Genomic DNA, 27,926 nt, shown 5'->3' on the forward strand with positions numbered 1-27,926 from the left:
GGGGACAAGTAAAAGGAATATACAAGAATATTCTACAAAATGGTAGCCTTAATTATTATACTTTATTTTAAAAAGGCACTTGTTATGTCAGAGATCCAAATTCAGTGTCATTCCTTAGACACGGGAAGTAAAGGACACGTGCAAACTGGGAATTTTAACAAAAAATAAATAAATCTTTATCCATAAAAAATGAAAATTTCCTTTCCAAGTTCATCCACAGTTTACACGGTAAAACTGTATTGCTCCGTGTCTAGATAATCCATCCATAGTTTTTTCTAATACAATATACGGCTCGACAGGAAGCAAGCCTTTCAAAGTAAACTAAACTTCACAATAAAATGGCCCGAACAAATCTTCTTACTGAATATGATAAAAATAAAAAGCAAACCATCATACAAATAACTTAAATATTTTAGATTTATGGCTCCAACACCACTTTTTGCTCTTTAAAAGCCACTGTTAAATTATGTTTGTCTGTTCTAACAGCCACCAAGAAAAATCTCTCACAATGACACTGTCGCGCTGTGCTAAAGGATCCTGTCTATTGCGCAATACGCAATTAATTCGAAAAAACTCTGCAAATTATTCTTGCACCTTCCGCAACAGGTTGCTGTCGTAAAAATGGACATGGCTACGGCAGACTTCCCTATCTCCTCCGCTTATAAAGCCGTGATCTAATCTTGTTTACATGAAATAAGCCTGCTCTCGAGCAGGCTTAAGCTGGCGCACATGTTGCTATGACAACAAGTGCAGGATGTCTTTCGAAGAACCAAACGATCCAAGATCATGCCAAATCGTCAACAATGAAATCCTGCTAACTGAGTTAGCGACGTACGAAGAACGGACCCCTGGACTAAACTCACCAATTTGCAAGGAAAGACAATGATGTGGCAGAGTGCAGGAGACAGAGGCAGGTATGAGTAGAGGAGTGAGCAGGTGAACGGAGTGAAACTAATCACCAGAAGGGGTGGAGCTGATCAGCAGGGAAGTAAACTGAAGCTGATTGGATGGTGACTGGTGAAGGGGAGTGACAGGCAAACAGACAGGATGTTTACTAAGATGTGAACTGGGGTCCGTTCTTCGTACGTCGCTAACTCAGTTAGCTGGATTTGATTGTTGACGATTTGGCATGATCTTGGATCGTTTGGTTCTTCGAAAGACTTCCTGCACTTGTTGTCATAGCAACATGTGCGCCAGCTTAAACCTGCTCGAGAGCAGGCTTATTTCATGTAAACAAGATTAGATCACGGCTGTATAAGCGGAGGAGATGGGAAGTCTGTCGTATCCATGTCCATTTTTACGACAGCAACCTGTTGTGGAAGGTGCAAGAATAATTTGCAGAGCTTTTCAAATTAATCGCGCATTGCGCAATAGACAGGATCCTTTAGCGCAGCGCGACAGTGTAATTGTAGAGAGATTTCTCTTGGTGGCTGTTAATAAACAGACAAAACATCATTTAACAGTGGCTTTTAAAGAGGAAAAAGTGGTGTTAGAGCCATAAATATAAAATATTTAAGTTATTTGTATGATGGTTTGCTTTTTATTTTTATCATATTCGGTAAGATTTGTTCGGGCCATTTTATTGAGAAAAACTTTGGGCGTTCTTTGTTCATGCTGAACAGCCAATACCAGCGTTGCTGATCAATGTTTCTACTATCGATACATTTCCCCTTTTAAACAAACGCATGAACGCGCAGTTGTCTCAGATAACTCAATCCAGCCATACTAATCGTAAACAACAGTGTGTTCGAAGAACCCAGTTAGCCGGATCATGATTAGCCGGATGAAATCATCTTGGATGTGTCATTTGATCTCGGATGTTTTAAGCAACGTACGAAGAACGGACCCCCTGAATGACTGGCAGGTGAAAAAACAGATCAACTAAAACAGTTTCAGGATAAATCAAGACAAACCCCAACTAAAACAGAAACTAAATCTATGACTGAATTGATTAAATGAAGAGAATCACTAAACAACCAAAACAGAAACTTAATGTAGGACTAATCCAGAACCAAAATAACCATAAAGACCAAACCTAAGCTAGAGAACCAAACTAAGACTACACAGAACACAAGCAAATAATAAAACCAGAGCTAATACTAAGACAGGAGAGAGAACTAACAATCAAATAACAAACATAAACCATAACAAACTCAAATCATGACATTGTTTGTAGCTAACCTCAGAGGAAGTCAACCTGCGGTATACTTGCCATATGTTACCATAACACCCTTTTTACCGAAGAGGGCTGTTTGGCCTGACAAAACTACAAATGACGTTATTTATTAAAATGAAATTGTTTGTAAAAGTTACATATGCAGCAATATCAACTACATGAAATGGTTTTTTACGCTGATTTCTGGCACCTTAAAGTTCTGTACTTGGAAACATAATAATGTGATAAAGAGGAAAGCCATACTAAAATGTTTTAAAGAGAGACTAAAGTACAGATTGTGCTTCTTCAAGAAACAATTAAGTGATGAAGAACACAGAAAACATCTGAGTTCACTCATCGTGGTTCCATGAAGAGGAAGCAAAGCTGATGTTCTGTTCTGACCCAGCTTCTCGTCCGCTCTTTGTGGTGGACCTCCATGAACATCTCCAGCTTCAGGAGGAGCTCCACCCTGTTGGTAGTGAACTGTTTCAGTGATGAAGAAATGTCTCCACAGAGGGAGGAAGAGGAGCAGCGTTGGTGAGGAGCAGAGGTCCTGCTGTGCTTTGTGTCAGAAGGTCCTGATGGACCCGGTCTCTGCCAGCTGTGGACACTGGTTCTGCAGACAGTGCATCACGTCATACTGGGTCCAGTCTGCTCCATCAGGACCCTCCTCCTGCCCCCAGTGTGGGAAAAGACCCAGAAGAGGACCTGGACTGCTGGCAGCCAATCAGAGCAGCTGTGCTCCAGGTGAGACTGAACATCTCCAATCAGAACTTCATTCTATCGTCTTTGTTGGACTAATTCCTTGTCTTTAGTTGGGATTTGGGAATCTAAGTCTTTAAAGTATTTCTGGGATCGATTATTTCCCCTGAATCTCTGGATATCCAGCTGCTGTAAATGTAACGTCTGTGTTCAACCCAACAACCTATTGGGTTTGCTTTGAAGTGGTTCTGTTTTCAGCCCTTTGTGCTAAATGCATTAAAACTGAACATCTCCTTAAAGCTGCAGCTCATTTTAATGGAAACAAAAAGGTGGAGAAAACAACCTGCTGCACTGCTGCTTTACAGAAAGAGGGAAGGAAAGTCTGAGAGACAGAAAGCTTTATTTCCTCAGACAATAGATCCCAGATTACAGCAGATATATTTGTAGAAACATGGAATATTATCTGCTGTTTACTTCTAAAGGACCAAATCAGTCCCATGTCATTTCTAATCTGTAATTATTCTCTAAAAACATCCAATCCAGTCTGTGAGGGAAAATAGCATCCGAAATGTGAACACTACCTGGTCCAAGGAGCTGTTTCTCTGGCAGATTAGAGCATTTCCTCCAGATTTCCTTCATTAAGGCTGAAATGCTGCCAGGAACCATTTTCTGTCTCTTCTGTAGCTGCTGTGTTTGTGGGAGAAGGTCAGATAGAACCAGAGAAATGAGGACAATGGTGACCTGATGCCAAAGAGTTCATGTTGCTGAAAGCTGCTGCATGTTTCTGTCAGCATTTCTTCATCTGATCTGCTTTGTGAATCAGATCCTGACAGTGAACAGATACTGGCCACAAAGCAGAGGCAGAACTCTGCTGTCTGACCATCTAACAATTCAATTCAATTCAATTCAATTTTATTTATATAGCGCCAAATCATGAAACATGTCATCTCAAGGCACTTTACAAAATCAAGTTCAATCATATTATACAGATTGGGTCAGATTATACAGATTGGTCAAAAATGTCCTATATAAGGAAACCAGTTGATTGCATCAAAGTCCCAACAAGCAGCATTCACTCCTGGGGAACCGTAGAGCCACAGGGAGAGTCGTCTGCATTGTACATGGCTTTGCTGCAATCCCTCATACTGAGCAAGCATGAAGCGACAGTGGGAAGAAAAACCACCCATTAACGGGAAGGAAAAACCTCCGGCAGAACCGGGCTCAGTATGAACGGTCATCTGCCTCGACCGACTGGGGTTACAGGAGACAGAACAGAGACACAACAAGAGAAACAAAAAAGCACAGAAGCACACATTGATCTAGTAATCTGTTCTACATTAGATGGTAGTAGCGGGTGAGCCGTCTTCTCTGGATGATGTCACAGTTAACAGAACGCCAGACCAGGTGTACCTACTATGAAGAAAAAGAGAGAGAGCAAAAAGTTAAAAGCTGAAATGACGACAGTCATTTCAATGTAATACAATGCAAAACTGGAGAACAGTAGACTGAAGAACAGTAGAAATCAGTAGAGTGAGAAAATTAGACCCTGATGTCCTCCAGCAGCCTAGGCCTATCACAGCACAACTATAGAGATAGCTCAGGGTATGAGCCACTCTAACTATAAGCTTTGTCAAAAAGGAAAGTTTTAACATTAGTCTTAAAAATAGATAGGGTGTCTGCCTCACGGACCAAAACTGGGAGTTGGTTCCACAGGAGAGGAGCCTGATAGCTAAAGGATCTGCCTCCCATTCTACTTTTAGAGACTCTAGGAACCACCAGCAGACCTGCAGTCTGAGAGCGAAGTGCTCTGTTAGGAACATACGGGGTAATCAGAGCTCTGATATATGATGGAGCTTGATTATTAAGGGCTTTATACGTTAGAAGGAGAATTTTAAATTCTATTCTTGATTTAACAGGAAGCCAATGAAGGGAAGCTAAAATTGGAGAAATATGATCCCTCTTGTTGATTTTCATCAGAACTCTTGCTGCAGCATTTTGGATCAGCTGAAGACTTCGAACTGCATTTTGTGGTCTTCCTGATAGTAAAGAATTACAATAGTCCAGCCTTGAAGTAACAAATGCATGGACTAGTTTTTCAGCATCACTCCTGGACAGAATGTTTCTAATTTTGGCGATATTCCGGAGGTGAAAAAAGGAAACTCTGGAAACCTGTTTAATATGGGATTTAAATGTCATGTCTTGGTCGAAAACGACACCAAGATTTTTAACTTTATTACCAGAGGCCAAGTTAATGGCATCCAGATTAAGGGATTGATTAAGAACTTTATTTTTTGAAGACTCTGGCCCAAAGATTACAACTTCTGTCTTGTCAGAATTTAAATGCAGGAAATTTAAAGTCATCCAGCTTTTGATGTCATCAAGACATGACTGCAGTCGAAGTAATCGATTGGATTCATCAGGATTTATGGATAAATATAGCTGAGTATCATCAGCATAACAGTGGAAATTAATCCCATGCTGTCTGATAATTTTGCCTATCGGAAGCATATATATAGTAAAGAGAATTGGTCCAAGGACTGAACCCTGTGGTACTCCACAAGTGACCCTAGAGTTTGAGGAAGATTTATTATTAACATGAACAAACTGGAATCTGTCCGACAGATAAGATTTAAACCAGCCTAATGCTTTTCCCTTAATCCCTACAGTATGCTCAAGTCTTTGTAAGAGAATATTGTGATCAACTGTATCAAATGCAGCACTGAGATCTAACAGGACAAGTATAGACACAAGTCCATTATCTGAGGCCATGAGAATATCATTGGTGACCTTCACCAGAGCTGTTTCAGTGCTATGATGAGCTCTGAAGCCTGACTGAAACTCCTCAAGTAGGTCATTACTTTGTAAATGTTCACATAGTTGATTAGCAACTACTTTCTCAAGAATTTTAGATAAGAAAAGAAGATTAGATATAGGTCTGTAATTTACTAACTCATCTTGATCAAGAGATGGTTTCTTAAGTAAAGGTTTAATAGCAGCTACTTTAAAAGCCTGTGGTACATATCCATTTACCAAGGATAGATTAATCATGTCTAAAATAGGACCACTGATCAGAGGGAATACCTCCTTAAACAACTTGGTTGAGATTGGGTCTAACATACAGGTAGAAGGTTTAGATGAAGCTAAAATTTTAGATAGCTCAGAAAGCTCTACTGCTTTTAAACAGTTCAGACACTGCGCAGGTTCTAAGGATTCCTCCAATGCTGCCTCACTTACTGAGGACGAGGTAATCATGTTTGGGAGGATGCCAATTATTTTATTTTTAATGGAATCAATTTTATTTATGAAGAATCCCATAAAATCATTACTGCTAAGAGCTAAGGGAATTGATGGATCAACAGAGCTGTGGCTCTGGGTAAGTTTGGCAACTGTACTGAAGAGAAATCTAGGATTATTCTTATTCTCCTCAATTAATGATGAAAAATATGCTGCTCTAACTCTGCGAAGGGTCTTGTTATACAACAATAGACTGTTCTTCCAGATTAGGTAGGATTCGTCTTGGTGTGTAGAGCGCCATTTTCTCTCCAATTTCCTAACATTGTGCTTCAAGGAACGCAGCTCTGAATTAAACCAAGGAGCCAGCTTCATGTGAATTATCACCTTCTTTTTCAAGGGAGCTACATTGTCTAATGCAGAACGCAATGACGAAGTCATACCGTTTACAAAGACATCTATTTGTGAATTGAAAGAAAAAACATTGCTGCCATCTACAGGGCATTTCTGCAATACGGAGGATATTAAAAAGGGGACAGACTCTTTAAGTTTTGATACAGCATTATCCGATAAAGATCTACTATAATGGAACCCTCTTTTGGGGGTGGAGAACTCAGTTAGATTAAACTCAAATGTTATTAAAAAATGATCAGATAGGACAGGGTTGTGAGGAAATACTGTTAATTCTTCACAATCAATGCCATATGTCAGCACAAGGTCTAAAGTATGGAGCCAAGAGTGCGTCGGTTTATGCACATTTTGAGCAAAACCAATTGAATCTAGGATAGTTTTAAAGGCTACACTAAGGTTATCACATTCTGTGTCAACATGGATGTTAAAATCACCCACTATAATAGCCTTATCAGTATTTAACACCAAATCAGATAAGAAATCTGACAACTCATCCAAAAACTGAGTGTAAGGGCCTGGTGGACGATACAAAACAACAAACAGAAGAGGTTTTATTGCTTTGCAGTTTGGATGAGGGAAACTGAGGGTTAAATGTTCAAAAGAACTGTAGTTATTAATTGGCCTGGGACTAATTAATAAATCTGACTGAAAGATGGTTGCCACTCCTCCTCCTCTTCCCACAGATCTGGGAATGTGGAAATTTGAATAATTGGAGGGAGTTGACTCATTTATACTAACGTAGTCCTCTTGTAGCCAGGTTTCTGTGAGACAAAACAAATCAATCTGTTTATCAGAAATCAATTCGTTAACTAACAAAGTCTTTGGAGGGAGAGACCTTATATTTAATAGACCACATTTAATTGTTTTATTTTTAGGTTCAAGGTGAACCGTATTGATTTTTATTAGGTTTTTATGATTTGTTCCTTTTAGATAAGTTTTTGATCTGTTAAGTTTTGGCCGTGGGAAAGACACCGTCTCAATAGGATAATGGATGGGTAACAGTACAGAAGCTGCAGAGAGGTGTGTTAAACTACGGCTCTGCTTCCTGGTCTGGACCCTGGGTTGTCAGCATTTAGGAGGACTAATAAATCCGGCCAGATTTCTAGAAAGAAGAGCTGCACCATCCAAAGTAGGATGGATGCCGTCTCTCCGGATCAGACCAGGTTTTCCCCAGAAAGTTCTCCAGTTATCAATGTAGCCCACGTCGTTTTCAGGACACCACCCAGACAACCAGCGGTTGAATGATGACATGCGGCTAAACATGTCATCACTGGTCAAATCAGGCAGGGGACCAGAGAAAATTACGGAGTCCGACATTGCTTTAGCAAACTCACACACCGAAGCAACACCAACTTTAGTGACCTCCGATCGGCGTTATCGGGTGTCATTACCGCCAGCGTGAATAACAATCTTACTGTATTTACGCTTATCCTTAGCCAGCAGTTTTAGGTAAGATTCTATGTCGCCCGTTCTGGCCCCTGGCAGGCATTTAACTATGGTCCCTGGCAGTGGCGGCTGGTGAAAAAAAATCTTGGTGGGGCTGGCCAATAGATTTCCCTGCCTAACCCAGTACATGCATTTAAATTAAAAGTCGGAAAATTACTACGATTCCACAATAAGCATTTAATTAATAAAAAAAAACATTGTTCACAAAGGATTATTTTGGTGTTTTTGTCTTATTAATCCTTTTCACAGACTCAGGCCAGAGGGTTTGCATACATTGTACATGTACGTATATTATTACAAAACAAACGTTTACGTCTTGACTTTAATATGTATCCTAATTTTTTATTTATATAATGATTTAAGTAGAACAATGACTAGTGCAAAATTAAGTTGTATTTACCGGAGATGAAGTGTAGACTGCAAATTCTGTCTTAGTATGATGGCTCCCACAGTCCATTGGCATCCTGCATCCTTTTCATTGAAATTATCCATTTCTTTCTTATCTTTCTTATCTTTGTCCTTCGGTAAACGAAACAAACGTACATCCGACGATTTGGAATGCTTCTGTGTGCAACCGGGAGCACAACAAGTCGTAGGCATTGTTTAGATTCCAAAAATAAACTAAAAGTACGCTCTAATTCACCCGTTTTGTCACGCTGGTAAGCGAAAACAGTGCTGTGTTTGCCGACCACCGTTACCCGGATGTAGCGCGGATGTAGCTCGTGACGTCACGCGTGAAGTGCACCTATCACTGTGCTGCTAGGGCTACTACTCCAGGAGCCCCAAAGCCATTCATTTTGGCGATGCTGATTGGCCAAATATTTATAAATCTTCCCTAGCAACAGTATACGATTGGTTATTTCGCTACACTTGTAGGGCTACTTCAGTCACAGCCCCAAAAATGTAGAAGAAGAGAAATGATACGTTCTGTTGATGGAAATGCACTGTTAAATGGTAGAGTAAATCAGTAGAAGTTTTTTAATAATTCTTATTACATGTAGCCACGTACTATTAAGTAAAAACTGACATTAATAATACTTTTAAAATCTATATATATTTTGACTTCTCCCCTCCACATCTAGGGAGGGCAGCGCCCGAGCGCCCCCTATGGGCCAGCCGCCACTGGTCCCTGGTGTCTCTAGTGCCACGTTTCTGACTATTGAGCTCCCAATAACCAGGATCGGCTTCTCAGCGGGTGTGTCGCTGAGTGGGGAAAATTTGTTTGAAACGCAGACGGGTTGGTGGTGAACTGGGGGCTGAAATCTAGAGCTATGCTTCCTACGAACTGTCACCCAGCCAGCCTGTTTACCCGGCTGCTCGGGTGCTTCTGGAGGACCACTAAGTGAACTAACGCTAGGTCTATGTGGCTCCGCGCTAGCAGAGGGGCGGCTATCAGCTGGTCTTTCCATAGCACGGAGCCGGGACTCTAATTCTGACACCCTCGCCTCCAAAGCTACAAAAACACTACATTTATTACAAGTACCATTATCACTAAAGGAGGCAGAGGAATAGCTAAACATCTGACACAGAGAGCAGGAGATAAGGGGAGACTTAGTCAGAGACGGAGAAGCTGAAGTAATAGTAGGAGAGGAAGCCATTGTGGAGCTAAAGCTAGGCTAGGCTAAAGCTAGGCTAGCGCCCTTCTACCACGCCAAGAGAGCAAACCGTGAAACACGAGGAGTTCCCAAGCGTGATGTGCAGCAACAGAAAATGTTTTAAAAGTGCTTATGTGTTAGAAACAGATGTTACAGCAAAGAGATTAAAGATAAAAGCGAGAGAATCTGGAGCAACAAACCGCTGCTCACGCAGTGAAAACAGGAAGTGATACAATACGCCTTACCGCAAACAGGAAGTGACGTCAGCCAAACGGAGAGTCTGTCCGACATCCTTAGAAGCAGGCTCTGCTTCTAAGGATGCTTCTAATAATGACACCTCCTGATGTTCCAGGTGTTTCTGCTCCAACTTAATCACTAAATCAGGTTTTTCCTTCAGTTGTCTCTTCTTCTCTGTTCCAGGAAATGTTGGTCTGCAGGAGGTTCTAGAGGAACATAAGATCAGTCTGAGGAGGAGATGTGAACGTGTGACTGAAGGAAGTGATGAACCAGGAAGTAGAACCCTCCTCAACAGGATCTACACTGATCTCTACATCACAGAGGGACAGAGTGAAGAGGTTAATACCCAACATGAGGTGAAGCAGCTGGAGAGAGCTTCCAGGATCCAGAACCTCCATGACTCTCCAATCAGGTGCCACGACATCTTTAAAGCCTCACCTGACCAACATGGACCCATCAGAGTGGTTCTGACCAACGGCGTCGCTGGTGTTGGAAAAACCTTCTCAGTGCAGAAGTTCACTCTGGACTGGGCCGAGGGCTTGGAGAATCAAGATGTCCGTGTGGTGGTTCTGCTGTCGTTCAGGGAGCTGAACCTGATCAGAGGTGAGCAGCACAGTCTTCTCACGCTACTCCATGTTTTCCATCCAACCCTCCAGAAGCTCCCAGCAGAGCAGCTGGCTGCCCACAAACTTCTCTTCATCTTTGACGGCCTGGATGAAAGCAGACTTTCTCTGGACTTCAAGCACAGTCGGCTGGTTTCTGACGTCACACAGAAGTCATCAGTCGACGTTCTGCTGACAAACCTCATCAAGGGGAACCTGCTTCCCTCGGCTCTGGTCTGGATCACCTCCAGACCTGCAGCAGCCAATCAGATCCCTCCTTCATGTGTTGCCAGGGTAACAGAGGTACGAGGCTTCACCGACGCCCAGAAGGAGGAGTACTTCAGGAGGAGGTTCAGTGATGAAGAGCTGTCCAGTAGAATCATCTCCCACATCAAGACCTCCAGGAGCCTCCACATCATGTGTGGAATCCCAGTCTTCTGCTGGATCACTGCTACGGTTCTGGAGAACATGTTGACCACAGAGCAGACAGGAGAGCTGCCCAAGACCATGACTGACATGTACTCTCACTTCCTGCTGGTCCAGACCAGGAGGAAGAAGAACAAATACCATGGAGGACATGGGAGGAGTCCACAGGAGCTGATGGAGGCTGACAGGAAAGTTCTCCTGAAGCTGGGGAGGCTGGCGTTGGAACATCTGGAGAAAGGAAACATCATGTTCTACCAAGAAGACCTGCAGCAGTGTGGTCTGGATGTCACAGAGGCCTCTGTGTACTCAGGAGTTTGTACAGAGATCTTCAAGAGAGAGAGCGTGATCTTCCAGAAAGCAGTCTACTGCTTTGTTCATCTGAGCATTCAGGAGTTTCTGGCTGCAGTCTACATGTTCCACTGCTTCACCAGCAGGAACACAAGGGTGATGCAGAACTTCCTGGGATATTACACTAATTACTCATCTCTGGAGGACTTCCTGAAGAGAATCATGGATAAATCCCTCAGCAGTAAAAATGGCCACCTGGACCTGTTTGCTCGCTTCCTTCATGGCCTCTCTGTGGAGTCCAACCAGAGACTCTTAGGAGGCCTGCTGGGTCAGACAGAGAACAGTCCAGGAACCATCCAGAGAGTCATTACCAACCTGAAGGAGATGAACACTGATGATGATATCTCTCCTGACAGAAGCATCAACATCTTTCACTGTCTGATGGAGATGAAGGACCTCTCAGTTTATCAGGAGATCCAACAGTTCCTTAAATCAGAGAACAGATCAAATAAGCTCTCTTTGTTCCAGTGCTCAGCTCTGGGCTACATGCTGCAGATGTCAGAGGAGGTTCTCGATGAGTTGGACCTGGAGAAGTACAACACAACAGAATCAGGACGACGGAGACTGGTTCCAGCTGTGAGGAACTGCAGAAAGGCTCGGTGAGTCCAGATGTCTTCATTGACTGATGCTGATTCAGCATTATTGCCGTCCGCTTTATTCTTCATTATTCAGTCGGTTCTGGACGTTTTCGGACCTTTAACTACTTCCTTCATACTTTGGACTATTTCAACCATCAGATTTCTAAATCTTCAGCTCATTCAGGTCAGCTCTGCTGCAGCTTTTGGTATTTAGAGATTTTGATCTTTTAGAAAGATTCAATCATCCAGAGACACATTTTAAACTTTAAACAGCTCTTCACTCATTGGGCTGTTATCCATAATTCACCTCTTTAGAAAATCACCCTTTGGGTCAGGGCTATTGAACTGATGGTCTGTGGGCCACTTCTGGTCCGCTGGTGATGGTAATCTGGCCCCTAAATGACTTCTTTGTAAAAACTAAATAAATCAGAGAAGATCAGAAACATTGTGTGAAAAACAGCCCAGATGAGCGGCATGGTTGAACAGCCTTGGTTTGTCTGCTGTTCAGTTCTTAACCTCTAAGTAATAGGTTAGCTTTCATTGTTCTCTGAAACAGTCCACAACTATGTTTGTCTCCCAGTGTCTACGGCTGTCACTGACATCTTCAACTCTTGGAGTAAGCCCCCCCACTGTGTAAAGCCACATAGGTGAGCCCACAAGAAGAGACATTTGGCTTTATTTGCACTTCAACCATTGGTTAACAAACAGTTGTCTGAAGGCAGGCAGGTTTCTAAAGCTGACTGCAGAACAGAGGATGTCACTAAACAGATCAGACACGGAACTCATGGTGCAGAACTGTCTCTGTCTAAATCCGCCTCTCCAGCACCCCTACACCAAGAAACAGGAAAGGAACAACAGCTTCATTTTTAGTTTTATTTAGTATATCCTTAGATTGATCAGACAGAATCAGACATACTTTAATAATCCCAGAGGGATAAATCAATAGTGTTGTTAATAATAGTCTCTGGGTTGGGGCAAAGCGGTGGGGGTGGAGGGGTGGAGGGTGGTTAGCAGGGCTTTCCAGTCTTGTGGGGCCTAAAGAGCTCTGCTGCCCCCTAAGTGGAGAGCAGCATGAGGGGAAAAACAGAAAAGTAAAAACATTTAGCCTATGCCTGTAAATTCCCCCACCTCTTCAAAAAAGTGCAAAAAACACCTATTCTGTTCAAATCTACATTCCTATGAGAAGCAGGTTTTTCTTTGTTAACATTAAAAACAAGTAGGGGTCAAGCCTGCAGGTAAAGGATGATATAAGTTTGTTACTGTCAACTGAGCGCATCAGGGGCCTGTGCATTTCAGAGAAGCAGATTAATTATGCAAAGCATTTGGGGATAAATAATATAGCATGCTGTAAAACTGGAATTAAATCTAAAATGATCAGAAATTAATAAAACTGGCTCATTTTTGGCAGAAATGTCATGAACTTCAGGCATTTTCCTTTAATCTGTGAATTTATTTTAAACATGTAAGATGTAGAAAAAAGCTTATACATATTTTCTCACGTTTCTTTTTCAGTTTTACATAAAGATGAAAGCATTTTCAAAACTCAGTCTTTCTTTGAATTAAACCTTTGAGTTCTGCTAATTACATTTATGATTTGATGCAGTAAAATGAATTCAAGCAGTATAAGGTCATTGTGATACTTTCTCCTTTTTATACATGACTATCTGGATGTCCGGCCCCTGAGCTTTTGTCCTTCAGTAACTGTGGCCCCCTAAGCAGTTTAGCTGAATAGTCCAGCTTTACGGGGACGTTAACATTTATATTATCTGCATATTCTAATTGTATGATTGATAAAGAAGTTTATCTGCTCATTTCCTCCCCAGTTTAGGGAAATTAATTAGTTTCAGATCCCTGGCGGGTTAAAAGTTAACCTCCTTTTGTAATGAACCAAAAGCTGGACCCAAGATTCACCACAACAGGTCAGTGACGTTCTAACAAAGTTTATTTTAAAAACAGGAGAAGCAGGCGTCGGCTCTCGGGGTTCGCGGCTCACGCTCACTGGCAGGAGCCTCCTGGAGGTAGAGGTAAAGGTTAGGACTCAGCACAACAGGTGAATGAGGAGAACTTTGCTCGGTAACTGACCTTATAATAAGGAGAGCCGAGCAGTTTGGACACGCTTCTCTGAAAGCTGGATCCGTCCACAGGCGAGCGAGGCTGGAGCCGTTGAGCGGCTGGGAGGCAGTCAGTCCCAACGGGGCTTTCAGAGAGATGTTTGTCCAAGGGCAATCCAGGTCAGGTAACGGGGAGTCCAGCAATCCAAACGAAGCACAGGGGGGAAGAATCCGAGCGGGGGGTCCAAATCCAAATCCGGTACACAAGAAGGCAGTCCAAGGGTAGGGGTTCAGGAGACAAGGGACCAGGCAGACAGACACAGGCTGGGAACAGGCAGGCTTCAAAAACAGGCAACAGGTCTGAGTTGGATATCAAACAGGCTTAGTCAATAACACTGGAAGGTTCTATCGTGAGGAAAGAGATGATCTGGCACTGGAGACTGAAACTGACTGGGCCTTTATACAGCTGGAGACAGGTGGAGCCAGTAAAGTTTAATGGCAGAGGGGTGGAGAAAGAACAGCTGCTGACAGAGAGACGGATCAGCTCCAGTGCCAGGATCATTACACCTTTTAGTGAGGATAAAAAAATATTAAGAAAAATTTTGAAGAATCATGAATAAAAAGTGAAAACATTTACAAAGAATATTAACTAAAGAGGTGAGAAAGTGTTTGATGCTGTGTGACAATTAGTTTAATCATGATACAGATTTCTTCATCCAATGTAATTTATCTCCTTTGATCACTAGGAGCACATTTGTGGTTTTTGTACTATCAACCTATCAGAGCTCTTAAAGGCAGCGTCACACCTAGCAATGGGGTCAACCACACCTAGCAACGGGGTCAACCACACACCTAGCAACGGGGACAGCCACACCTAGCAACGGGGTCAACCACACCTTGCAACGGGGTCAACCACACACCTAGCAATGGGGTCAACAACACCTCCTAACTCAGATAAATCTCTTTGTCATTTCCTTCCTTAGAGCGGCTCTCAGCAGCATCTGAATCCCTCTGATGCTCAGACTCCTAGGTAGGAACCTTTAGGCTAAGAAAGGAGCTCTGAGAGACTCTGAGGATCTTTGTGAATACAGACGCTGGTTCTTAGAAATTGATGTATTTATCTCCATCGTCCGTCACCAACAGACTCCATCCATATTTCTGACGGACAAGGAGGAGGGTTCTCTGTCATGGCGTAGCTCCACGGAGCCTGTGGGAAATGCCCTTTAGACCAGAATGGCTTTTATTTGTGACGTAACAGAGAACACGGATTGAGGAGTATGTGTGAATGAAGCTCAGAAAGAATCAGAACAAACACCCACAAAACAAGAATGGCAGGAACGCAGTACAGCTTCCTCCAAATATTAAAAACAAGGTTATTAAAACATTTCATTTACTGTCCACTAAAATGTGTCATCATTTCTGCTCCACCTCACCTACTCCTGCTATGAGCTGCTATTCATGTGATGATAGGACCCCTGACCTTAGAAAAACTGCTTCTTCTAAAGGTTTTTGTGGAACTCGTGGCCTTTATTCATTAGTAGGTGGACAGGAGGAGAGGCAGACAGAGAAGGGGAAGATGTGCAGTAAATGTCTGGGAAATTGAACCCACAACCTCTGCTCCACCTCTGAGCCACTCGGCACCCTTTACTGAGTGTTCTTCAGTACTTTGCTCTGGATTATTCCTCCAGAATCATCCTCTGATTGTTGTTTTCCTCTTGATTTAGTTCATTTAACCATTTTCACCTTTAGACTGATTGACCGAAGGTTGATTGATGGAAGACCTTTACACATTATACATGTTCTGCATATGGACATTTTGTGAGTTCTGAAAAAAAGTATTTCATCCTAAATTGTTCTGATGAATTAAATGTAAATGTGGCAGTAACGTAGAAAGCAGTGGTGTTAACGGAACTAAGAAAGCGTTCCATTTAGAGCGTATTTGATCCGGTCTAAAGACACCAGGCTACAGACTTCAGATGAGATGCTTTAGCGGCTTTCTAAGAGCTACTGGATGATTTTGTGGAGTTGGATTTCATCATCACCCATGATTGATCATTTAATCATGTTCACCATTAGACTGATTGACTGAAGGTTGTAACTCGGAAAATAATAACTGATTACTGAGATCCTAATTAAAAAGGAAACCGTGATTTTATCAAGTTGCAGCAAACAGAAACAGAGCAAAAGTAAAGCCACCCTCAGCAGCAGCAGCAGAAGCAGCAGCAGCAGCAGCAGCAGAAGCAGCAGCAGCAGCAGCCTGTTGCTCTCCCAACTCTGCTCTGATCTCAGCAGCACCTTTCACATTGCTATAGCAGACTGCAGCTTTGGGCCCTGAACCAATAACACATAACACACATAAGCCAAACACTGATGCTCACCCACACACAGAACATCAGCCATGGCCTTGTGAAAGAGGGCAAAGTGGAGCCTGGTAGCAGGTGGAGCTTACTTGAAGCTGAGCCGGCCTTCTCCTTTGCCTCCATCTGCAGGTGTGAGTGGCTTTAATGCTCAGAGTGGCTCAGAGCTGATAGGTCTGGCTTTAAAACACAAGAGGCCTTTGCACCACAATGCTCTCATCCAGCACTACTGACTAGATAAAGGAGCTATTTGCTGACTTTATGGGATCTAACATGTCAAAGCATTAGGACCACTTTCCTGTTAGTGGAACTTTAAAAAGAATTCAGAGTTCAAGAGTCACATATAAAATACATAATAATGAATAAATAATGAATGGTGCATAAATCTGAAAACATTGTCCACTAATCTACAATTTTAGTGTGTGGTGGCACAAGAGACTCAAGACATCTATCAATTTTAATATAATTATGTAGATATGATGATCATTATTATACTCAATGTTCATCATAGAAGAACAATAAAATAAACCAAATGATTTTTAACTTGATAATTATTACACATTAACAAGCTGCAACCAGCTATGAATGGTTGTAACAGAATCGTCTCTTGCAGCAATATATCAAGCTAAAACAGACTTTGTAGTAAATTAAATAGTGGTCCCTCCACTGCAGACAGTAGCAGGTAGAATGTACTTCAGCTATTATACCACTGAAGAAGTAAAGTGCTAAACTAAGTCAGCCACTGGTAAACTCCTGCAGCGGAGAGCATGCTCTGAAGAAAAGCTGCCTTATTGATGCAGTTGTAGTAACACACTGTGTTCTATAGGAAGTAATGTAACATCGTTATCTGTTACATTAAGTCATGACTCGCTTTACTAAATGAAAACTGGAGCCTCCTGTTTTCTTTTTTATACATAACCAGTAATTTTACCCAGTTTGGTCACTTCCAGTAAAAGGAAGAGGCGTCACTTGTATGTATAGTTAGAGATGATTTGGAAGTGAGATGAAGCCAAAACAACCATAGTGTATTATCACTAGACTCACATATGTCTAGAGATAATCTGGTGATAGTTTACATAGAGGAGACGGCCAAATGCTATCATGGACATCCAGATAGATTTAGTCAGTTCTGTTGTTTTACTCTAGATGATCTTTCTTCATCTTTGTGGTTAAATGAAGCTTTTAACCAAAAGCAGAGACACAGCAGCTCTGCAGTAGAACCAAGACCTGAAGAGACTGAAGAGATTCTCTGTGTGGGTCAAACAGGACATTGATGTGAAGAGCAGATGTTCATCTGATGATGACATCACTGTTTAGTCATCATCTTTTAGTCTGTTTATCAGTCTTTATTAGTCTGATTTAACTACAACTGATCTCATTCTTTCTCTCATCACAGACTAGTGGGCTGTAAGCTCTCGATGACTGAATGTGAAGTTGTGGCCTCAGCTCTGAAGTCCAACCCCTCCCTGACTGACCTGGAAATAGATCAGATCTATAATGACGCAGGAACCTATGATAGAAGGGGAGCCTTTGGAGACTCTGAGATGAAGCGTCTCTGTGAGATCCTGGAGACTCCATTCTGTAAAGTAAAGACGCTGATGTAGGTTTTATCTTTACTGCTACTTTACAACTTATTTTAGTTATTAATTTTGTTCTGACATTTTTTCTTTATAGACAACCTGCTGTCCAAATGTTTTGCCTTGTCAATTATTTAGTTTCTTCTTTGATATTTTTTGTATTGAACATTTAACACTTAAAATGCTTTGGACTGGAGAACAAAAATTAGGAAAATAAGTCAAATGATGTGAATTATTGATGGAGATGTTTTAATTTGATTTGGGAAAGATTTAGATAACAAGATCAGATCATTTAGATTTATTTTTCATGTCTTTGTCACATCTTTACATGAAACATTCATTTTTGTTCCTCCAGAGTAGTGCCAGGATCACATTCATACACATAAACAAGTAAACTAAAAATAATAAAACAGCATTATCTAAAAAAATGAATGTCTGAGGAGAACAAAGAGAGAAAATGTAAACTAAATCAAAGCGACGGCACCAGCAGGTCGCATGTTCTCCCTGTGCATGCGTAGGTTCTCTCTGGGTACTCCGCCTTCCTCCCACAGTCCTAAAACATGACTGTTAGCTTAACTGGCCTCTCTAAATTCTCCTTAGGTGTGAGTGTGTGTGTGAATGGTTGGTTGTCCTGTCTGTCTCTGTGTTGTCCTGTGATAGTCTGCTTACCTGTCCAGGTGAACCCCGCCTCTCAGCCACTGACAGCTGCAGATAGACACCAGCAGCCCTCAGGACCCCAGCAGGGATAAGCCTGTCTGAAAATGATTGGATGGACGGCACCAGCAGGTTCCAGCAGCTCAGCTTTGTCCTGAAGCTGCTGTTCTGTTGGTGCGGCTCAGAGAGGAACCGTCCTCTTCAGTCTGACAGCTCAATCAGACAGAACCAGAACCAGGACCCAGCAGTGTGGCTATTAAACTACAGCACAATATTGAAAAGTAAAAAGCTCTACTGCAGCAGACGCTCTCTGGACTCAGCGGTACCATTCAGCAACAAGCCAACAAGTTTGAGCACCAAGAAGGAAACCAAAGAAAAACTGAAGAATCATCATTTCTATTAGTCTGCAGACCATTTCTGCCTGGCAGACCATGATCCAGAGGAACATCTGGCTCCAGCTGTTCTCCTCCATCCTCCTCCTCCCAGGATGTGAAAAAGGAGGTGCTGGGAGCCCCATCAGCCCGGATGCTCTGTTGGCTCCTCACTTTAAATCGGCGCTGGAGAAGATCCAGAAGAACGCCGAGGAGTCAGAGACGCTTCAGGACCTGGTGAGGCCTTGCTCCGGGCCGACGTCTCTCACTGGTCTGCCGGCTGCTTGGACCACCGTGGCCAGGAGGTCAGGAGTTCAGGCGCTCCACGGCTCCTGGACCCTCCCTCTGCTCCCCCTTCAGCCTCCTCCTCCATCAGCCCCCTCCTCCATCAGCCTCCTCCTCCATCAGCCGCCTCCTCCATCAGCCTCCTCCTCCTTCTCTTCTCCTCCTTCTCCTCTCCTTCTCTCCATCTCTCCTCCTTCTCCTCTCCTCCTTCTTTCCTCCTTCTCTCCTCCTCCATGGGGTTCTATTCCCTGTATTTACTGGTTCTGATCACAGAGAGACGGTTCCACATGCTGGCAGTCAGACAGCTGCTGGAGAACGTTCACCAGAACCACTGGTTCTCCTCCATAGATCTGAAGGACTACTTCCATGTTCCATCATCCCCAAACACAGGAAGTATCTGCGCTTCTCCTTCCAGGGGATTCCATGTCACTACAACCTGCCGTTGGGTTCCTCTCTGGTTCCACGCACGTTCTCCAGATGCCGCTGTGCTCTGCAGGGATGAGAATCCTCTTTTATGTGGACCACCTGCTCTTGCTGGCTACGTCCAGAGAGGAAGCGGCGGTGCAGACCAGAGCTCTGGCTCCACAGCTGACAGAACTGGGTTCTCCATAAAGTGGTAAAAGGATCTGTTCTCCATCCCAGCTGCTAGTTTCTGTGGGCTGGAGCTAAACTGGGCCACCATGAGAGCCCTGGCGGAGCAGACGCTGTCAGCGCTGCTCCGCCAGGTCACACCTCCACACAGTGACAGCTCTGTCCGTCATGCGGCTGCTGGGGATGACGTCAGCAGCCCACCTGCTGGTTCCGCTGGCTCTGCTTCATATGAGGCGCCTCCCTGCAGAGATGCTTCACCCGCCTGTGCATAGACCCTGTGGCCAGAGGAGGCAGCGGATGACTGCAGTCCCTCCGTCAGTGGGAGCCCACCTGGCCCACTGGGGAAACCCCCCCACTGTGTCAGAGGGAGTTCTCCTCAGCAGACCTACGTCACACATCCCGGTGTTCACAGACGCTGTCAGGCTGGGAGCAACGTGTCTGTCCCAGGTAGTGGCAGAGAAGTGGCCAGACCACATGTCTCTCCACATAAAGGTGCTGAAGCTGACTCAGCATTTTGCTCCTCTGCTGCGGGACCAGCAGCTTCTGATCCACACCGACAACAGGGTCACAGCAGCGGCATAAAGGGGGCGTGGCTCAGCTCAGCTGCTGAAGGTGGCCAGACGGCTGCTGTGTTGGAAACGCACCAATCTGCTCTCCATCAGAGCAGTTTACATCCCCGCTGTCCTGAACAGAGGAGCGCACATCATGTCCAGAGGGAGACTGGACCCTCCATCACCACCTGATCTCTCAGATCTGGAGCAGGTTCTGCAGGCCAGCAGTGGACCTGTTCTCCACACCAGAGAACGCTCAGTGTCCGCTGTGGTTCTCCCTGAGCCTGAAGGAGGATCCTCCTCTAGGAGTGGACGCCTTTGCTCATCCAGGGCAAAGACACACAAGCTCTAGTTAGGAAGACACCAGGAAAAGATGCAGTTTGTTATATAATGCTTAAACATTTAAATGATAGATCTCTGGCTGTTATTTTAAAACTGTTTAATCTGATGTGGGAGACAGGGATTATTCCTGCAGCATGGAAACAGTCAGTTATAATTCCTGTGTTGAAGCAGATAAGAATGCAGCAGAGCCTTCAAACTATAGGCCTATAGCTCTGACATCTCAATTAGGGAAAACAATGGAGAGAATTGTAACAGAATATCATTTTTTCTAGAAAGTAAACATTTATTCTGTCCTTTTCAAAGTGGTTTTGGTAAAGGGAGAAATACAATGGATGCGGTTCTGTGCCTGGAGTCAGAAGTAAGGAAAGCTCAAACAAATAAAGAAATAGTGATATCTGTGTTCTTTGACATAGAAAAGGTGGATGAGATGTTATGGAAAGAGGAATTGTTGATTAAATTAGAAAAACTTGGCATAAGTGGTCAGATTTCTAACTGGGTTTTAGATTTTCTGTTTGGTAGAGAAATAGAAGTTAGAGCTGGGGCTGCTTTCTCTACTACATATATTGTTGAGAATGGTAGCCCACAAGGCAGTGTGTGTAGCCCAATTCTGTTTAATATTATGATAAATGACATTTCTGATGAGATAGATGGTAGTATAGGGAAATCTTTATTTGCAGATGATGGGGCTCTGTGGGTGAGGGTCAGAATCTGATATATTTGCAGAAAAATTTGCAGGAGGCCATTTTGAAAGTGGAAGGTTGGTAAATAAATATGGATTTAGAATATCAGCTGCAAAGTCCCAAGTTATTTGTTTTTATAGAAGACATGAGGAAGTTAATTTAAATCTTTATAATCAGAAGCTTGAACAAGTGAATAAAGTGAGTTTTTTAGGGGTCATCTTTGATGAAAAGTTAACCTGGAAACATCAGATAGAATTAGTTCAAAATAAATGTAAAAAGTGAATAATTTGTTGAGATGTGTTTCTGGACAGGAATGGGGAGCGTCAAGAAGTGCTGTTGGCAGTTTATCAGGCTGTCATGAGATCTTCCTTGGATTATGGGTGTATAGCATATATGGCAGCTGCTAACAGTCATTGGAGAAAACTTGATAGTGAACAAACACAAGGGTTACCAATATGTTGTGGAGCTTTCAGATCATCTCCTTTAGCTGCTTTGCAAGTTAAACTGGTGAGCTTCCTTTAAGCTTGAGAAGATTGAAGCTAATGTATGTGTACTGGGGAAATCTACAGGGACATAATTATGGTCATCCAATTAAGGCTGTGCTGCAGGAATGTTGGGAACATCATAAATCTGATTGTAACAGCTTTGGATGGATTGGGGATATAAAAGCTCCAGATTTGGCTTTGGTGCTTTTATGTCCCCAATACACCTTAAATTGGTTGCCATCTTACCATTTGCCAATAAAAAACAAAAACAAAAGAAGACTTTTGACTTTTAACAAAAAGTTCAAACAATTAACCAATTTAGTTAAAAACAAGTGTCATTTCCATAAAATACTTAATTCAGGAGCTTGTTAAATTGAGGTTCTCCTCCCTCAGACACTTCACATAAAATCTTGTTAAAACTCCACAGCTGCATAAAATCCTCCATGTTCTGCGTGGCTCTGTGGAAGTGAATCTCCAGCCTAATCCTGGCTTTAACGTTGCACTTCCACAGAGCCACAGCATCAAGATGAGGTCCTCCCTGCAGTCTGTCTCTACTGGACAAATAAATGGCCATCTTTGCTTCACTGATTAAAAAGTTTAAAAGTCTGGCCCTTGGCTTACTACTTTTATTTTGACACACTCCTCCAATAAATAAAGAAGTTGTAAAAACTGTGCCAAAAAGACTAAAAACATTTGTTAAAAGGCTAAAAACGGTCTTTAGTCTAATGCAGTCCATAAAAACATGAAAAACATTTTCACAGACTGCAGAAAGGACACTGGTTTAAAACCGCCCAATTAATAATAGATAAAAACCAGTTTGTGGCGATGGCACCATGTAAAATCCTCCATTGGAGATCAGCAGTTCTTTTTTTAACTGGAGGCTTATATAAAGTCCTCCCCTGGGGTGCTCCTCCAGCAAGTTTATCAGTCCATAGACAGACTGCGCGGTTCTGGAGGTGTCTTTGAGTCATTACTTTAGAGCAGACTCCATAAACAGTTTTCTGGTCCATAGTGAATAAAACCATCTTCTGTGGGTCCAGGCTGGAGAGCAGAGGTCCACTTTGCTCCAGGAAACCAGGATCCAGGATCAGGCCAGGAAAGGAGTCCATCGGGTCTGGTTGGCTCTGTCCCTCACAGCAGTCACAGAGCAGAGCGTTTCTGTTAGCATTAATATTCATCTGGACCGAGGTTCCTTTTTAGTTTATTATTTGCTCTTTGAGTGAAGCCACCACTGAGTTTGGTCTCCATGTTCACAAGCATAGAAACTGGCCTGCAACGTAGGGATAGCTTGGGTTTTACTGGCTTTAGCTTTAATTAAAAAGCATTTAAGCAAATATTATTGAACTGGGATCTCAGATTGACACCCTGAGGGTTTTTATTTTGCTGTTGTATGCAGAGATGTGCTTGTTACTTGTCTTTATTTAAAGGTCCTAAAGTACATTTATTTTATTCACCTTTTTAGGGGGGGGTGGGTTGTTAACACTTTATAACATATGTCAAATGGTGATTTAGTCTGTGCCTCATTATTCCAGTGTTCAGTGTTTAGTGCTAAAACCTAATACCATGCATAGATCTGTAGTCCATGTTTGCACTGCAAGTTTGCTGGTTCAAATCCCACAGGGTCCTGCCCTGGGTCCCTGAGCAAGACCCTTAGAGCCAGAATGGTCCGGGGCGCCACCCAGTGGCAGGCCACTGCTCCCTGGGGGACGGGTTAAATGCAGACGCCAGAGCCATCAGACATAAATATCCAGCAGCAGCAAGTGATCAGGGATGGATTTATGTTCAATTAGAGTTTATTGTTGGCTGGTAATCTCCAAGCTCTAGTGCCCCCCAACCCTAACCCCAGAACATCCTCATCACCAGCCGCCACTGCTGAGAACCACACCTTGATCTGGACCTTCACACATCATGATAACATGTTCTGGTTCTGCTGGCTTTAACTATTTAAATCAGTTCTACTGGATCACATATCAGACATCAGTTCATCATGTTTCTGGGACTTTTACATTCAGGGACATTTATTTTCTACATTTGCTCATTTATTTGTTCATGTTTCAGTTTTAACCTGCATCCTAGTGGCTTCAGCTCACATCATTGATTCTTTATTCAGATTGTGGAGCTGCAGTTTGTCAGAGATCAGCTGTGATCATCTGGCATTGGCGCTGAAGTCCAACCCGTCCCATCTGATAGAACTGGACCTGAGAGGAAACAACCTGAAAGACTCTGGAGTGAAGGAGCTCTGTGGTTTCCTCCAGACTCCCCTCTGCAAACTACAGACACTGAGGTCAGACTCCATGTTTTAGTTCTGATATTTGTGATGTGAAAGTTGTGTTGACACTAAACTGCAGACATCTGGCTGATATTCTACTGATCCACACTGAGGATCTTCATGGTAAAGTCTGGTTTCTTCTTCACTGCTTTGCTTCAGTTAAACTTTCTTTCTTTTTCTAACTTCCTGTCAGGATTTATTCAATAATCAGCAGAAAACATCAAACAATGAGCTGAATTTCAGTTTAGAATTGCAGCTTTTATCCAGAACTGTGGAAGAGAGAAGAAATAAAATAGTGATGTTTCATTTCTTTGAAGGTTTTTAATCTCTTTAAACCTTCATCAGGTCAGTTTTTCTCCATTTTCTACAGGATGATTTTAAAATAATTTAATAAGTGGATGTAATTGAGCTGAAATTTTTTTTTAGATCTTCTATTGTAATAAATCTTTGCTGAGTTTGTTCCTGGACTTGGAGCCAGTTTTTAATGTTGTCTCTCTGTGTAACTGAGTCTGAGCCCTGATCTCAGGTCAGAAGCGGACAGCATTGGGACCCCCAGTGTGTATAAATGCCCCTCATGTGAAGCGGCTCAGAGGGGATTCAAGCCAGTTTAGAAAAGTCAATTTCAGCTCCTGGAATCTGTCTGACAGGAACAAATCTAGAATCCCTGATTGATACTTCAGCACTTTTAGAAGCTCTGCAAGGATTTTACTGACAAAAATACTCAGACACAACAGACACAGTACCAGGTTCTGCTTCTGGGAGCTTCAGCTCCTAAAGTCAGTTTACATGAAATATTATCCATGACATCATGTTTTTATGGCTGTGGAATCATTAAAATAGTTCATTTATCTGCATTAATCTCCATTTGTTCATATTTGCTCAACAGTTGCTGTTGACTTGTTTGTTTTTTGTGAAACTTGAATAATTTGGCTGCAGAAGCTGAGTTTGTATTGATGGAGCTGCTGGTGGAGCTGACAGAGGTGAAGAGCTGACGTCAGCAGGGCTGTCATTTAGAAAGCTTGCTGACACTAAATGGAGCTGAAATGTGCGTACGCCACTTTCCACCAGAAGTTAGGATCTCTAAAAATGAACTTGAGGGGAAAATGTATGGTCCTCATGCCAGCTCTGACCCAGGTGTATGCTCATTTTGGAGACGGGGAAACTGGAGACGCAGATGGTGAAGTGGTGAATTACAGCCAACCTGCATGAGGATTCCTCTCAGACATTCACTTTCACTCCATATCAGACTTTAATCAGAGATCATCTTGATCAGAAGCATTAAAACCTCAGAATTATTCATTCTGCTGCTGGTGACTCTTAAATCCATCTGGGACATTTCAGATAAATCTAAATGCCCATAAGCCATCATAAATGTTAAATCAAAGTCTGCTAACATCTTCTCTGGGTTTTCTACCTTCACATTCCTCTCTCCAATCATCACCAGGGTGACGTGTTCCACAGATTATTGTGACCAGGTGAGCAGCAATCCCTTTAATTGCTGCAAACAGTCAAACACACTCGTGCGTAATACTGCTGGCTGGATGCATTGGCACTGCTGGAAGACCGTGCAGATGGAGAATTGAGGAAACGCGCTTTCAGGAATTAAAGATTTCCTGGCCAATAATGAGGACTGGCCAATATCCTGCTTCTGACTCCCAGCATGCATTGTGCTGTTCCCCACAGGGGAAAGTGGCTCCACCTCCCTGTGAGGAGCAGAAAGGCAGCTCTCCAACCCCCAGAGAGCAGAGAAGGAGGCTTTCTGCTCACACCCAGGCAGTGCTCACCTTTTTAGGGGGGGGGACCTCTCTCCTCTGAATGTGGATCTGAACCCACAGCCACAGGGGAATTTCAACACAGAGCACAGTGTGGTTTACTTTTTAACAACTTATTTTAACAGCTTCTTAACAACTTGTTTTAATGTGGACAAAATCTGAGCTTTTACCTCTGATTTCCACTTTTAATAAACGCCTCTCTGGGAAATTTTCCCAACGTTTCTTTGCTTATTCTCCGTGGCTGCCATGTCATCATAATGAAGAAATGATCAGCTGACACATTTTCTACACATTAACATTGATGAGGTGCTTTGCATCGACAGTTTCTGCTTGAATCTGGGCGTGTAGAGGGCAGAACCTGAGCCAGAACCTGGTACCAAATGTATCGCTACAGCTGGGATCTAGAAAGGAAAATGGCTGCTGCTGTGCCTGAGCATGCTTTGATACATCTGAATATTTTTGCCATTCTCCATTTTCTTTTTCTTGGTGTTCACTTTTTGTACGGCTTCCACACAAAGTTTCTAAATGAGAGCCAAGACTGTAAAAACTGCTAAAGAAGTTTTAACTATTGAAAGTTCTGATATTGTTGATTGTTGAAGAGCTGAAGTCAGCAGGTCTTTATTGAAGCAGCAGCTTGTTGTCATTAATATTAATGAGAGTTCTTTAACTGGTTCTGTTGGACTGTTAGAACCTGCATCCTGGGGGCTTCGGCTCACATCTTTTATTCTTTATTCAGATTGTGGAGCTGCAGTTTGTCAAAGATCAGCTGTGAATATCTGGCATCGGTGCTGAAGTCCAACCCATCCCATCTGACAGAACTGAACCTGAGCTACAACAATCTGAACGAGTCAGATGTTCAGCAGCTGCAGGATCTTGTAAAGAGTCCAGACTACAAACTGGAATCTCTGTAAGTAGATGGTTGGAGTGAGTCCAGCTGCAGTCAGAAAAACTGTTCTGAACCCAGTTGGTACCAAAGCAAAGATCCAGTGTTTCCAGTAAAGCTGCAGCTTCTCAGTGGGAGGAGAATAGTGACAGGCTTCCTGATTGGACACAAAGACAACAATGAGCCAATCAGAGGAGCCAGCAGCTTGTTGTGTTCCTGTCTTTGTGTCCATGTGAAGATGACTGTTGTTGTTGTGTTCATGTCTCCAGGAAATGCAGCTGGATTCCAGCTGACAGCCTTCCACAATGTCTAGAGACAGTGGTCCTCATTCATCAAGCTGTGGGGCATCAGATCTGATCTCAGACTCTTTGTTCTCTCATTTCAGCAGCAAACAGCTGATCAGTTTCATCATAGTCACAGAACTGAGATCAGTCTGACTGCAGCCTGCAAATCACTGATTTCACAGCCCATCATTACATTTAGTCACCATGTGGTCTTTCTACAACGCAGAAGCTCTGGTGAAGTCCACTCAGCACATCCTTCTTTCACTAGTTTAATCCAGATGTGTTCAGGGACAGCCTCCATGTTTCTTAGTCAGCTGATGTTTCACAAACAGATGAGATGTTCATGTTCAGCTTCCAGAGGCTGGAAACACTCACTGATCTCCTCTGTTGCTCCTTCTTCTCTCTGCAGGTTGTGGAGGTCCTGATGATCTTAGTGGAGGAGAGAAGCTGAGCTGTCCTGATGATCCAGGGGTTGAAGCTGCAGCAGTTTGAGTTTAAAGAGACTCTGACTGGATCCTGATGATAAACTCTGACCTTAGAGATGTTGACCCTGTTTATCTGACCATGTCTGTCATTTAGTGTCTGATATTGTTTGTCTCTGTGGACCAATGAGGATCAAATGAAAACTAAGCTGCATTTAGTGGCTCCATGGAGTTTTGATCTGAATCTGATGAAACTGCAAAGTTGATCTTTTTTCTCTCTGCTTCATTTTCAGCCTGTAACCCAGAAATCTGAAATAAAGCTCAACTCTAAAGTTTTCAGGTTGCATGTTTGCTTCATTGTGATGCAGTTTCTGCAGGTTTTTCAGCATATTTTAGATGTTTTCTGCTAATGTTTGGGCAGCTCTGGTCCTTTTATCTGTTGCTGCAAACAGATCAGTGAGTAAATGATTGTTTCTTCAATCAGAGGATGAAGCTTTTCTTCATGATTTTACATCAAATCTTTTTATTTCCTTCTTTCTGAAGGTAAAATCTCAAAGTGAGTAAAGATAAAGTTTGATCTGCTCCAGCTTCTCCTTCGGTGAGCATGGATACACTTTCTGC

General features: G+C 42.8%; 2 protein-coding genes across 4 annotated transcripts in view; one reads left to right on the forward strand and one right to left on the reverse strand.

Annotated features, from left to right (window-relative positions):
- Nucleotides 1–27,926, reverse strand: part of LOC118562406 (NACHT, LRR and PYD domains-containing protein 12-like) — a 629,435-nt gene that overhangs the window by 295,235 nt on the left and 306,274 nt on the right. The window lies entirely within an intron of this gene.
- Nucleotides 2,650–27,524, forward strand: LOC118562403 (NLR family CARD domain-containing protein 3-like). Its single transcript, XM_036134777.1, has 6 exons — nt 2,650–2,902; nt 9,961–11,752; nt 17,536–17,739; nt 23,786–23,959; nt 26,453–26,623; nt 27,293–27,524. The coding sequence occupies exons 1-6, from the start codon at nt 2,650–2,652 to the stop codon at nt 27,306–27,308; spliced, it is 2,610 nt and encodes an 869-aa protein (XP_035990670.1). The 3' UTR covers nt 27,309–27,524.

The sequence above is a fragment of the Fundulus heteroclitus genome, unplaced genomic scaffold, assembly GCF_011125445.2.
Source record: "Fundulus heteroclitus isolate FHET01 unplaced genomic scaffold, MU-UCD_Fhet_4.1 scaffold_91, whole genome shotgun sequence".
NCBI lineage: Eukaryota > Metazoa > Chordata > Actinopteri > Cyprinodontiformes > Fundulidae > Fundulus > Fundulus heteroclitus.